The sequence below is a fragment of the Schistocerca gregaria genome, chromosome 3 (genome assembly GCF_023897955.1).
Source record: "Schistocerca gregaria isolate iqSchGreg1 chromosome 3, iqSchGreg1.2, whole genome shotgun sequence".
Taxonomy (NCBI): Eukaryota; Metazoa; Arthropoda; class Insecta; order Orthoptera; family Acrididae; genus Schistocerca; species Schistocerca gregaria.
This window is the reverse complement of record NC_064922.1, coordinates 534,533,733-534,548,162: the sequence shown is the minus strand read 5'-3', so window position 1 is coordinate 534,548,162 and position 14,430 is coordinate 534,533,733. Positions and strand designations below refer to the sequence as shown.

General features: G+C 37.3%; 1 protein-coding gene across 4 annotated transcripts in view; it reads right to left on the bottom strand.

Moving 5' to 3' along the window:
* Nucleotides 1-14,430, bottom strand: part of LOC126356257 (protein melted) — a 235,378-nt gene that overhangs the window by 136,329 nt on the left and 84,619 nt on the right. For all 4 annotated transcript variants that reach the window (XM_050007089.1, XM_050007094.1, XM_050007092.1 and 1 more), the window contains one exon: nucleotides 1,610-1,752. In XM_050007089.1, coding sequence (XP_049863046.1) covers nucleotides 1,610-1,752 — 143 coding nt within the window. The remainder of the gene's footprint in view (nucleotides 1-1,609; nucleotides 1,753-14,430) is intronic.

Below are 14,430 nucleotides of genomic sequence, written 5' to 3'. Positions count from 1 at the left end.
GGAAGAAGCATATTACTGAGCTTCTCAAACAACTAAGTTCAGTTTCTTTCGCTCTTCGTATAATCACTAGTCTTGGTAATAAACAGATCAGCCTCCTAACGTACTTTGCATATTTCCACTCAATAATGTCTTATGGAATAGTTTTTTGGGATAACTCATCACTTAGACATAAAGTATTGATTGTACAAAAGAGAGCAGTGAGAATAATTAGTGGTGTTCACCCAAGGACGTCATGTAGAAATCTTTTCAAGGAGTTAGGTATTTTAACTGCACATATATTCACTAATGAAAGTCATTACAAATAGTCCATCTCAATTCGCGAAGAACAATGATGTTCATACATACAACACTAGAGGGAAAATGACCTTTCCTAACCGTTATTGAAGCTGTCAGTTGCTCAAAAAGGAGTACATTATTCAGCAACAAAAATCTTTGATCATTTGCCCAACAACATAAAGTGTCTGACTGGTAGCAGATCAAGTTTTAATCTAGCTTAAAATCATTTCTTTTTGACAACTCCTTCTACTTCATGGATGAGTTTCTGTTTCAGAAATGGTAAAAAAAATATTATTATTAATAATAATTTGTACCTCTTAATGTAGTTGCATGAATAGAACTAAAAGTTTCAGTAATAATAATATTAGCACTATTCATGTGTGTATATATATCTTGTAATCTGACTTGTTCCATATCATATCGATAAAATAATAGGGGAGAATGATCTACGGAACATGACATAACTAAAACTAAACTGAAAAAGAAACATTGGACTGAAACATCAAAGAAGATAAAGGTGCAATTGTCTGTGGTCTGTGTACATTTCCTGTGTCCCTCAGTCCACCCTCTGGCAGACTGTTGAGTGGAATCAACACATTCAAGATACTTAGCTGTATTTCTCATATTTCACTCAGCTTCATTTGGTAAGCAGTATTTCATTTATATTAATTCAGAATTGGAGAAGAAAAATTTCTATATCTATTACAAACAGTGCACAATAGTAACGTCTCCTGAGCTCAACATCATTCTCTTCATTGGAAGGGGCGGGGTTGGAGCGGACTGTGTTGACTCAGCTTCTTAGACTGAGGGGATGACATTAGAACATGTGTGGCATATAGTTGTATTTTTCTGGAGACCATTTTCCAAGCAGATTGGAGGGAATCCAAGGGGCATAGCTGCATGTTTTTGGTCCATGAGTCACCAGTAGGTTATAGCTGAAGATTCTGTGAACAATACCAGCATTTCTCTTACTCTTTTTGACAGCAGTTGCCAGTTTAAAGTGGGAAGGATGTAAAAGATTAAACTATTAACCTTAATTTTTAGTGTGTGTGTGTGTGTGTGTGTGTGTGTGTGGGTCGTGGCAAATGTCCTCTAGAAAACACACACACACACACACACACACACACACACACACACACACACACACAAACTCTGGTCAATTCAACAAGCTCCATGCTTCTGTCTCACTTGAGGACTTCATGCAGAGCACACTTTCCAGAATTGTAGAAAACACGATCATTGTGGCACCATACCTAAGTATACCTTACATGACAGTTTTTGTGCATTGTCTTCTTTCCTTCTTTCTTGGTGCAGTATCCATAGACATACTCACCAACATTAAGTCGTGTCATGCTCCGATGGGCAGCTGATGTGTGCAGACGACCTGTACTACGGCTATCACCTCCCAATCTTGGTCGACTAACTACCAGTCGATTTGCTTCTTGACGATTTAGCCATCCACCTTCCTGCTGCATTCTTTTGTTTAAAATAGGAAAAAATATTATAGTACAACACAAATAAAAACATGAACAGACACACAAAAGAAACAGTGACATTTAATACACTTTATGTTCACAGTTATACAAGACTGTATGATTACTTTTATGAAAGGCATTGTAAAAAGCGTGGTTGAGGCCACCTTTTTAATTTTTATTGTCATTCCCATTCTTGTTCATTTAAAAATGACACAAAGAAAAAAAATATATATGCTCCTTTAAGCACCTGATGTCTCTCATATGGCCCGTAAGCAAAGCACATGAAGAAAGTCGCCATAAAGTCTGTATTTAATTGATGCAACTCAGTGTACAGGCTTAAAATTGCATTTTCTGTAACTGTTTCTAATAATTTGTTCCTGTTCAAGCACATTCACATTATGTACTCTTTATTCATATTTATGGTGAGGTGTTACTGACCATAAGTACAAATTTCATCTATATCATGCATAAACATCCTTACATTTATTAAGTAATGATATTTTATTATAACAACCTGTGAGATTTGTCCACTCTATACGTCAAATGTTTCATTTATACTGAGAACATTACCATTACCAAAAATGCACATGCTTTCACAGCAAGTGTCAATATCACTAAAAAACATTTTGGTTATAGTGCAGTGTCATCTTATAATACACTTAAAGTACTAAAATGTACCAACGATTCTGCTGTTCTGCAGTGACCCTTCTGATTAGCTGAGGTGTAGGTGCATCAATTTATTGCTTTCATAACAGTGTCACTAGACCACTGACATCACATTTATTTTATTGATCCTGAAACAGCACTGGTAGCCATAAGGAGGAAAAGAGGAGACACGTGGCCGACTATTTGAGGGTTTCACAACATGCTGGCAATTGATAGCAAACTATGAAGCAACGACAAGGTTCATGGGTCTGTGATTTCCTGCTGTTAGTAGCAGAAAGAAGATGCCAGTTCTGCATATGCTGTTTGTTTTGCTGGTCACAGCACTATCCAGTTAAGCTGACGTGCTGCAATCACATGTGACTCATCATACTGTGATTGCTGGTACTGTTGATGACAGGCAGTCTCAGGATTTCCAATGCCTGTCTTATTTTTCATGTGCACTTCTGTGGCTGTCTTGCCAGTATGGTGCTCTGCTTGTGCAAATCTGTTGTTTCCCTAAGCGAACATAGCACTCATACTTTGCTATATGCTTGATAACAGGCCTCCCAGTTTCCCCAATGTAAATCCGTGCAACACTGAAACTTCCTGGCAGATTAAAACTGGACACTGCCAAGACCACCAAACAAGCAGCATACACACAGCTGGTGTCATCTTTCCACTACTAACAGCAGCAAAACATGAATCCCAGCAGTTTGTAACTGATTTGCATGCAACTCACAAATAGTCGGACACATACTCCCCCCCCCCCCCTCTTCTACCAATGTTACTTTAGGAACAATAAAATCTAATAGATATGTCAGTGGTCTAGTGACACCATCAGGAAAGCAAATATACTGATGCACCCACACCCCAGCTCATCAGCTTTTGCACTGAGGAAGGCTGCTACACCTCAATTGAAATGTCAAAATATTTTATAGGATGACATGGAAATATACTGAGAATGCTTTTAATAAGGATACTATTATTGCCATTTATCCTTCAGACACGTCAGGCTTTATATTGTTCTGCAGATGGACACACTGCAACCAGTACAACAAACTGGATTCTGTTCACCAGCAGTCAAGCCACTCACATAAATTGGGAGATACACCACTTCTCAACTGACCACCTGGTACATCAAATACTTTTGAGAAATCTAAGAAGACAAAACCAATATTTTCATTTCTTGTGTCCTAAATTTGTAAAATATTATGTGGAATATGTTTCATGAGTGATGCTTATTTGTGCTGACTTTCTTCCTAGGAAGCTAATAATTTTCAAAGACCTTAACTATATACAGTAGCTATAGAGTATGTTCTGGGATGCTGAAGCCAACAGAGATCACAAAACTCTCTGCATCTATTTATTTATCTAGCCATTTGACTTACTACCAGGAAAAATGTACTGTTACAGTCATACACTACTAATGTCCTTAGAGGTGTGGTGGGAGAGGCTGTGGTGGAGTGTGAAAGTGTTGTCACACACACACACACACACACACACACACACACACACACACAAACAACTGGTGATAAGTTTCCATGACATTTATTTATAGGTTCTGTGAGACTATTCAAGCCAAAGCTTCAGTGACGTGGAACAAGCAGTACAATGTTTATGGACAGCTAATTAGAAAATTTATAAACCAGTGACATGGGATGAGCAGTACATTGTTTATGGACAGCTAATCAGAGAATGAATAAATAAAAACAGTTAGCATATGAACAGATAACATGTCACAGAGAAACTCCTCAACTACTATGAGGAACTCCTGTACAGGAAGAAACCTCTCAACTTTAATTTGAATGTTAGTGATTTATCATTCAATTTTTCAGTTCTGTTGGCCTACAGAAAATGAAACTTGCCGATATACATCCATGCCTGTTCCAATCTCAGAATAGCCCTTGCATCCTACATCCTCAATTAATTGTTTGATATATTCCAATCTGTCTCCATCTAGTTTTTACCCTCTACAGCTCCCTCTAGTGCCATGGAAGTTATTCCCTGATGTCTTAATACACATCCAATCATCCTGCCCCTTCTTCTTGTCAGTGATTCTCCCCCCCCCCCCCCCCCCCCCCACCCCACCCCACCGTTTCTGAGGAGACTGAATGCTGCTCCAAAAGCACATTTTCAGAGGACAACCTCCTCATTCCTTACCTTATCAGTCCACCCAGGTTTCAGTATTTGTCTGCAGCACTATATCTCAAACACTTCAATTCTCTTCTGTTCCTGTGTTCCTACCATCCATGATTAACTACCATACAATGCTGTGCTCCAAACATACATTTTCAGACATTTCTTCCTCAAAGTAAGGCCTATGTTTGATACTAGTAGACTTCTTTTTGTCAGGATTGCCTTCTTTGCCCACACCAATCTTGTTTTTATGTCTTCCTTGCTTCGGCTGGCATGGGTTATTTTGATTCCAAGATAGCTTCATCTACTTTTTGATCACTGATTTGGTTGTTAAGTTTCTTGCTATTCTCATACCTGCTACTTCTCATTACTTAGTCTTTCTTTGGTTTACGCTAAATCCATACTGTGTACACATTAGACCGTTCATTCCATTCAACAGATTTTGTAATTCTTCTACACCTTCACCGAGAATAGCAATGTCATCAGCGAATCTAATCACTGATATCCTTTCAACCTGGCTTTTAATCCCACTCTGCAACTTTTCTTTTAGTTCTGCCTTTGATTCTTGCATGTATGGACTGAACAATAGGGATGAAATATTGCATACCTGTTATATCCCTTTTTAATTCATTCATTTTGTTCTGAATCATGCAGTCTTATGGTTCCCTCTTGGTTCTTGTACATTACTTAGTCTTTAGCTCACTCCTTTTTTTCTCAGAATTTTCAACATCTTGTACCATTTTACACTGACGAATGCTTTTACCAGGTTGACAAATCCTATGACACGCCTTTATTTTTCTTCAGTCTTGCTTCCATTATCAAGCTCAACCTTCAGGACTGTGACTCTGGTGCCTTTACCTTTCTCAAGGGCAAACTAGTTGTCACTTAACAGTTCCTCAACTTTCTTTTCCAGTCTTCTGTATATTATTCTTGCAGCAACTCAGATGCATGCACTGTTAAGATGATTGTGGGATAGATCTTGCACTTATCTGCTCTCGCTATCTTCAGAACTGTGTGGATGATACGTTTCTGAAAGTCTGATGGTATGTTGCCAGTCTCATAGATTCTACACACCAACTCGAATAGTAATTTGGTTGCCACTTTCCCAAATGATTTTAGAAATTCCGATGGAATGTTGTCTATCCCTCCTGTTTTATTTAAATAAAACAGGAGTCTTCCAAAGGTCTTTTAAATGCCAATTCATACTGAATACCTCGTCTCTTCCATTTCGATTCCAAGTTTTTCTTCTATCACGTCATCAGAAAATTCCTCCCCCTAAGAGACACCTTCACCATACACTATTCGCTCTCTCATCTGCATCTAAATGTGGAATTCCCATTACCCTCTTAACGTTGCCACTCTATTCTTCATTTCATCAGAGGCTGTTTTGACTTTTCCATATGCTGCATCAGTCCTCCTGACTATCATTCCTCTTTTGATTTTTTCACCAGCTTTCCTGCACTTCCTTTTTATTTCATTCCTTAATGATTTATATTGCTGCACCTCTGTCTCTTCCTGATCATTTATGTACTTATGTTCCCTGAACCTATGTTTGTCTGTCCAGCATTTGTGATTGCTCTTTTTAGAGTTGTCCACTCCTATTCAACTGAACTACCTACTGTGTTATTCCTTATCACAGTGTGCAAACTTCAAACATGTCTCATCATTCCTCAGTACTTTAGTATACCACTTCCTTCCACCCTGATTTTTTTTTCATATGATTCTCTTAAACTTCAGTCTACTCTTCGTCATTACTAAATTGTGATATGAGTCTCTATCCGATTCTGAGTATATCTTACAATCCAATACCTGGTTTGGAATCTCTGTCTGACCATGATGTACTACAACTGGAATCTTCCTGTATATCTAGACCTTTTCCAGGTATATCTCCCCCTTTAGTGATTTCTGAACAGTGTGTTTGCTGCTACTAACTGTAACTTATTGCAGAATTCAATTAGTATTTCTCCTCTATCATTCCTACTACCAAGCCTATATTCTCCCATTACTCTTTTATCTATTCATTCCCCTACAACCATATACCAGTATTTGACCTCAAGATAGATGACAGAAGAAAAATGTCTAAACCTCCAGGAAGATGGGGGAGGTGTTTCTGGCAAGTCAACAATACAGGAACAACCACCTTAAGAATAACCCCCATCATGAACATAAAAATTTGAGAAACCAGGTAAATGCTTCAAATAATAAACCTGGCCACTGAAAAAAAGACTGAAGAAGTGTTTGCTTCAAACGCAATAGACCTGGTCAATATGTTAAATGAACAACTTAGAAACAGTGTAAGTTGGTAGGGGATGGGGATGCCCCAATAAGCAAAATTCTATCACTACCAAGCAAACATGTAGACAAAAATGCGTCCTTTTTACATTCTGGTGCTGCTGATCACATTTGTAATCAAATTGAATAGGTTACAAGTTACAGGCTATTTAAAAGTGAAGTCCCAATGTATATTGATGATGGTAGCTTCACTCCATCACAAGAAAAGGTGACAAACATTTTAGCCTTTGGTAGAGAAAGATGGAGTGAGGAAATATGTCAAATGTTTATATATGCCAGTGATTCAGTTTAATATATTCTCAATTGGACCAGTTCCTTACAAGGGAATAACATTTAAATCTGAAAAGACAATAGGCAGACTCTTCAAAGAAAAAAATGTTGTTGCAGTGGAAGTTCATGAAAAAAGTTAGGTGGAATGAAGTTTAGGATGTCACTGAGTGAAAATGACATTATTCAGGCAAATATGGGTATGCAGGCTTGCACACCAAAATTTTCCCTATGTAAAAATGTTTTTGAATAGTTGACAAATCTAGTTTAAGTAAAAAGATAAAAGCTTATGTGTGGGCTGTATTATGGGCAAATTCATTAGTTGCCCTTCCATAAAAGTGACTCAAAGTCTGCAAAGACATGCGAGTTGATTCACAGTGATTTTTGTGGTCCTGCACAAGTTAATTCAGTTGATGGTTCAGGGTACTTTCTTTTGTTGAAAGATGAGTATTCCAATTAGCAATTTATTAATCAAGAGGTGCACAAAATAATGCCAAACCATGGCATAATGCATCAAAATTCAGAACTGACTATAATTTATTAATCAAGAGGTAGTTAAAATAATTCAGAATCATGGGATAATTCACCAAAATTCAGTAGCCTACAAGCCCCCAACAGATTGGTGCAGCTCTACATGAGAACAGAACTTTGGTGGACACTCCAAGGACAATGTTTCATGCAAGCCACCTGCCAATAAGATTATGGGTCAAGGCCATAAACATGGGAATTTATATTTTGAACAGAACAAGTAAAAGCAATGTTAATGAAAAAGCACCTCACAAAGTATGGACTGCATTGGACTGTGATGTGGCCAAACTCAGGGTATTTGGAGAGATGGTTTACCAGGTGTACCTGTATGAAATGAGCGTTTTTTTGTGAAAATGAAACACTAATTTTGAATTGAAAAGTAAAAACATTTTATTCAAAGTACTGATCATTGCTTTCTATACATTTTGACCCCCTTTCTAGCAATTTGTGGACACCACGCCAATAGAAATGTTCGTCTTTTGAAGCAAACCAATCAGACAACCAATTTTCAACTTCTTTGTAGGAATCGAAGTGTTCCTCAGCCAACACGTGTCCCATTGATGAAAACAAATGGTAGTCGGAAGGGGCCAAGTCTGGTGAATACAACGGGTGGAGTAGCAGCTCCCAGCCAAGTGTTTTGATTGTATCCTGAACCAGTTTTGCTTTGTGTGCAGGTGCATTGTCGTGTAAAAAATTACTTTGCCATGTCTTCTGGCCCCTTCTGGTCTGTTTCGATCAATGCATAGTTCAAATTGACCATTTGTTGTCTGTAGCAATTAGTATTCACAGTTTCACTGGGTTTTAGAAGCTCATGATACACCACACCTTTCTGATCCCATCAAACATGCAGCATTGTCTTCTTGCCCTATTGATCTGGTTTTGCAGTCAATGTTGATGGTTGTCCCAGATTAACCCATCGACAAATTTGTATCTTAACGCTCATTTCATACTGGTACACCTGGTACATATACATTACAAAGGAGAGATGGTAGAAATGGGATTCCAAAGCTGAAAAAGGTTTCTTGGCTGAATATGATACACAGGTGAAAGGATATCAAGTTGGTTTTCTCAAGAAGATCAAGATAAAATACACTGAAATGTTGTTTTCATGCACAAATTAAACTGGGATTGTCAATCTGAGAAAAATGTCAAGAAAGATGATGAACAGTTTCTAATATCTGAGGCCATTGAGGATGAACAGCCTACTCGAGAGGGTGAATCAGGCAGAAGACTTTAATTAAGCCACCCGCAGATGAAATCAATTGTATTAAACATAATTTCATTGCAGATTGCACAGAATTAGTGAATCAAACAGGTATAACTTATGAGATACAGCAAATATCAAAAGGCTGGTTAGATTTGCCAACCTCAATGTGTGTGACACACTGCTGGGCCATTCCATTGATTGATATCATATCAATTCCATACATGCAGAGCTTTCAGTAGTGCAGTGACAAGTTTTCAGCAGATTCGAGATATAATGTCTCTGGCAATATATGCTTGAAAGAAACAAAGCTTGGCCATCTTGTATAAATTATTACATTCACTTCAGCAAAATAATAAAGAAATATTTCTTGGGTGATTTTCATAGAGATAACTTAAAGCAAAGTTGGAAGAAAAAATAAATGCTTGAAAGAATGTGAAGTTTACGTTTTTATAATTCCGGCACTAACTGCGGGATAAACATACCCTTTATTTGTAATAACTTACCAATACAAGGCCTTAGAATGTAAAATTTTCCAATAGTTTACAAATTGAGGGCAAAGTTGATTATTTTTGTAAAAATGCCAAAAATGAGTATTTTTAGCCGACATTGCAAGAAAAAGTCACCTGCAAACTCTTTTAAACTGTTTCCATTATGAAGACCATATTTTAAACCACCTAAAAACTAAATTTGCTTTTGTCGTGTAAATATACAAGGCCTTCACAAAGCTATAGCAAGGTGCATTGAAAATGAGCCCATATTCCACTGGTCCTCAAATTAAATCTGACATCTTTTATTACATTCTACAATTTTAGCATTCACTGGAGAAGACATATCAAAAATCTTGATGACTAGGAAGTGAGATCACATCAGAACAACTTGAAAAAGTTCAAAGAGGCACTGTTTTTCGTCACGAGTTCATTATCACATGTTTCGGCCTGCTTGTCTGCTGAAATAATTACAGCTGACTATAAATTTCTAAATTTAACTGTACATTACCAGGGCACTGGAGATATGGTAGTGAAATTGTTTCATAACAGCTGCAATATACATTATATGAACTGCCTTCAAGCTTTACACCGTTTTCACTTTTGTAAATTTTGGTGAGGGTAATAGCAGTCTCACTGACATTTTTTGGAAAGTATTAAAGTTACAGAGAATTTTAAGTATTTCTTTTTTAGTTGTTCAATGCCACAGATGTGCTATTTTAATTCCAGTTTCAGGTATAGTACATTTTGTGTCCACATAATTTGTGGTTTATGTTGAACATTAGTGTACGAAAGAAAATTTGTATAAATGTCTGTTACAGTCCATGGTGGTTTAAACACTGCTGGTTTCTTTTAAAGTGGGAAAAGCAGCACCTCCATCGCCACAGACGCCATGCCCAAAGCTGTACAATAGCAGCCATAGGTGTGTTTTCTCACAAATGATTCCAATCCTAGTGGTACATTTCTCTGGGTCAGAGGACACAGCTAGAAGAAGTCTCTTTTAGTATCCTAAGCTTATGTTTCTGGCAAGATACTTGAATTTTTTTGCATGTTTCGTTAATTTGTTTTGAATGTCATGAACAAAATTATACTGCCAGAGAGATGGTGTCACTGATAATGCTGGAGTAACTGCAATAATATGCTGATGATGCTTGAGTAACTGTAATAATATGTTGTTCCAGAATCCAGTGATTGTCACACCTTTATGACCAGTAAAATAAACTGGGCCATGTGTGTGCATAAAGCTTATTAAAGCACCCTTCCTCTCAGAAGAAGTCTCGCAGACATTACGAACCTACCATTCTTTTTTATAAAAGTGTGCAGCATGTTGTCCTTGCTGGAGGTCTGATTTTAATATATTTCCTCCAATACTGTCAATAAATTTTGGCCAGAAAAGATCGTGCATCAGTTGAAAATCTAATGACCTGCACTGTTGTTTCATCAATTGGCAAAAATGGTATTAAATTTGCTTTTATTAGCAAAAAGGATATCAAGTGAAATGAAGCATTTCAAGGAGACATGAGTGCACTCCAGCAAGAACTAAAAAATCATAATTTTTTTGCGGATTGATGAAACAACAATTCAGGTCAGCAGAGGTTCAAATGATGAATCGCCATTTCTGGCCAAAATTGGTGACAACAGCGAAGGAGATATATTAATAATCGAACTTCCAGCCACAGCCATATAATGCATGCATTTATAAGAAAGAGTGCTAGATTGGAAATATCTAAGACTGCTGCAGACAAGAATGATGCTTTAATAAGCTTTATGCACCAACATTGCCCAGAAATTTCATTTTATTGGCCATCAGGGAATGACAAGTGTTGGATTCTGGAACGGCACATTATTGCGGTTATTTCAGCTCCATCAATGACAGTGTTTGACTGGCTATTTTTCCTCCTGACAGTCAACATCAAATCAATGAAACCTCTCAAAAATTCATGTAGCCTGAAGTATACATTAGCTTAGGATACTAAATGAGACCTCTTTATAACTTTGGCCTTTGATACTGAAAAAAATGTTTCATCAGGCTTGAGATCCCGTGTAAAGAAAGCCTAGCTTCGGGCTTGGCACCTATGGCGATGGGGATGCTGGTTTTCTCACATTAAAAGAAGTGGTTTTTAGTACTGTCCATAGCAGCACATTAATACAATTTTTCATTAGTACAGTGAAGTTCAACATAAAATGTCATACTTTAAACTGGAATTAAACTATCAATTCAATGACACTGCACAATTAAAAAAAAGAAAAAAAGACATACTCAAAATCCTCTGTAAGATACATTAAAAAAAAAAACCAGCAGACTGCTTTGATACTGCACCAAAAATTTGCAAATGTGACAATGGTTCTTCAGTAGTACTGGCCTTATTACATCACTTGATGCAATAGGTGTCGCAAGATAAAATATACAGACTCTGTATATTTGCAACAGTTGGCCTTAGTCTCTAACATAAGATACATGTAACTTACGGAAATATCATCATGTGATGTAATAAGGCAAATACTTCTCAAGAAGATATTTTTACAAATATCAAAATCATGGTCAAGGGCTAATAAACCCGTATTTGCAACTGGTTGGCTGATTTTTCAATCTGTTCTGAATTACACAGTTGTTGTTTCACAGCCACGTTTAAGATTTTGAGTTAAGTTATTACATACAAAGTTTCACATTTATCCTGCTATTACTTCTGGAGACATAAAAAGCTTAGCTCCACATTTTTTTCAAGAGTCTGTTTTCCTGGCTGGCTTTGCTTCAAATTATCCATATGATAACTGCTCAGAAATCTTTTTCTGTTATTTCACAGTTGGACAAGATGGCCAAATTTTGTTTCATTCAAGAAAATACTGAAGACGATATTAAGTCTCAAATTTGTCAAAAAATTATGCTCTGCAAGTATTTGACTGATCATTATGAAACTTTACCAGTGTTTATTGGGAACATGTGTGAATGTTAACATGCAGTTTTATCAAAATTCACGATTGTCATGTGGAAACCTCTAGACCATCTGGCATGGATTGACTCTGTTATAAACTTGTCTCATACAAAGATGCAATGGATTTTGACAGTTCAGAAAAATAGAAGCAGGCCATTTATAAGATATGCATGCACTTAATCTTAATGAAACTTGGATCATGACTGAAACCCCAGCAAACTATGAAATATTTGACAACAGGTGGGTATTCAAAATGAAGATGAAAACAGATGGAACTGTGGATAGCTTTACGGGCTTGAACTGTTTTTAGAGGATTTCGATATAAGCATGGCATGGACTACACTGAAACTCAAATTGACGACGGTCCTCAAGTAGAATCGGAGTCTGAGAAGTCATCTATATGTTGCTGACTGATTTGGGGAAGGAATTTTATGTAACTATGAGCAGTGTTAGTCATTATGTAGGTTTAGAGTAGTTTCAAGAAGGCTCTTATCTTCTTAAATCAAGAGGCATATGCGACATCTGTTCTGGAATGATACTACATGAAGCACTGCAGTGCTGTGGCAATACCTGGTGATCACAGTTAAGTGTACTCTGAGCTGGGACTCAGTTCAAAGATTATCAATGCTCCATACCATCAACTTGTTGGAAGCTTGCTCCACATACCAACGGCAACTAGAACTGACATCATTTGCAGTGCACAATGCCAGTCAGCACCCCAAAAAAACCATAAAATACACAGTGGAATCCTGTGATGAGAATCTTAAAATACCCAAAAGGAACATTCTCTTATGCCTTATTTTACCCAAGGGGTGCGGAGTCAAACTCAGTGAAGCCACTATAGCTTGGAGTCTCAAAGGCAGTAAGCGGTAGCCTTGTCAACAACAGAAGCAGAATACTAGCTTCCTGTCAACCCGTAAAAGAAATTGTGTTGATCCAGTCAATTTGAAAAACATTATGAGGCTAAAAGAAATTACTACCACCTTATATATGGATTGTCAAAGTGCCAACCAGTTGATCAACAACAATCATCATAAACAAACAAAACACACAGATGTGAAATATCATTTTGTATGAGAAATATTCAACTTGTTCCTCTTCAACCTGGAATATGTCAGCTCTGCAAATCAGCAAGCAGATTTTCTCACCAAGCCACTTGCTAAAAGCAATTTTGATAAACTAAGGCAGCAGATTTTTGTTGTTAACACTGAAGATGTTATAAACAAAAGACAGTGAGAGTATTCAACATTTACCATATTAATAGAAGTGGGAGTGCAGTAATAATGAATTAAAATGTATTTTTCCCTCCCATATTCGTAAACAGTGCTATACTCCCATGTTTGTGTTTCGTACGCTTTCCAGTTGCATACACTATGCTGCCATCTGGGACTTGCGCAGTGAAGTTACACGTAAAAAGACCACATTTTCTTCTTGAAATGTATACATGGTTGTGTGCATTACTGGATACATTTTGTACCCATTTAGCAGTAAAACATTCTCATTATCCTACAATGAGAATTAGTGATAATTTACAGTGTCTTCTGTGACAAATCTGATGAGAACAACTCTATCACTAAAGTGTTCACAGTAACTCACTTTTAGCCCAACCACCCTCTTCATAATGAATCCTACTCCCATTGTACTATTTTCTGCTGAAATTGATATTATCCTATATTCATCTGACAAGAAGTCTTCTTTCTGTTTCACTTCACTGACCCTCACTACATCTAGACTGAATATCTGCTTATCCATTTTCACATTTTCAGACTTCCCTACCATGTTCGATCTTCTTCTGACATTCCACACTCCATCTTGTAGAATAGTACCCTTTCTTTGGATATTCCCTTTTTTTCTCATGGTCACCTCCTCCCTGGCAGACTCTTCGCAAAGATTTGAATGGGGACTCTTCCTTAATATTTTGTCAATGGCTTATTTTACCCAAGGGGTGAGGAGTCAAACTCAGTGAAGCCACTATAGCTTGGAGTCTCAAAGGCAGTAATTTTCAACTGCAAGCAACATGACCTGTGGGTACACCTTGTGTCTTTAATGCACCTTACCAAGTCTGAACGAGGTCTTGCAATACAGCTACTAGAAGCTGGTTGCTCCTTCCACAATATTGCAGAACAACTTGGCAGGAATGTAATCACTGTGCATGACTGCTGACAGGGTGGCCACGAGAATGTATG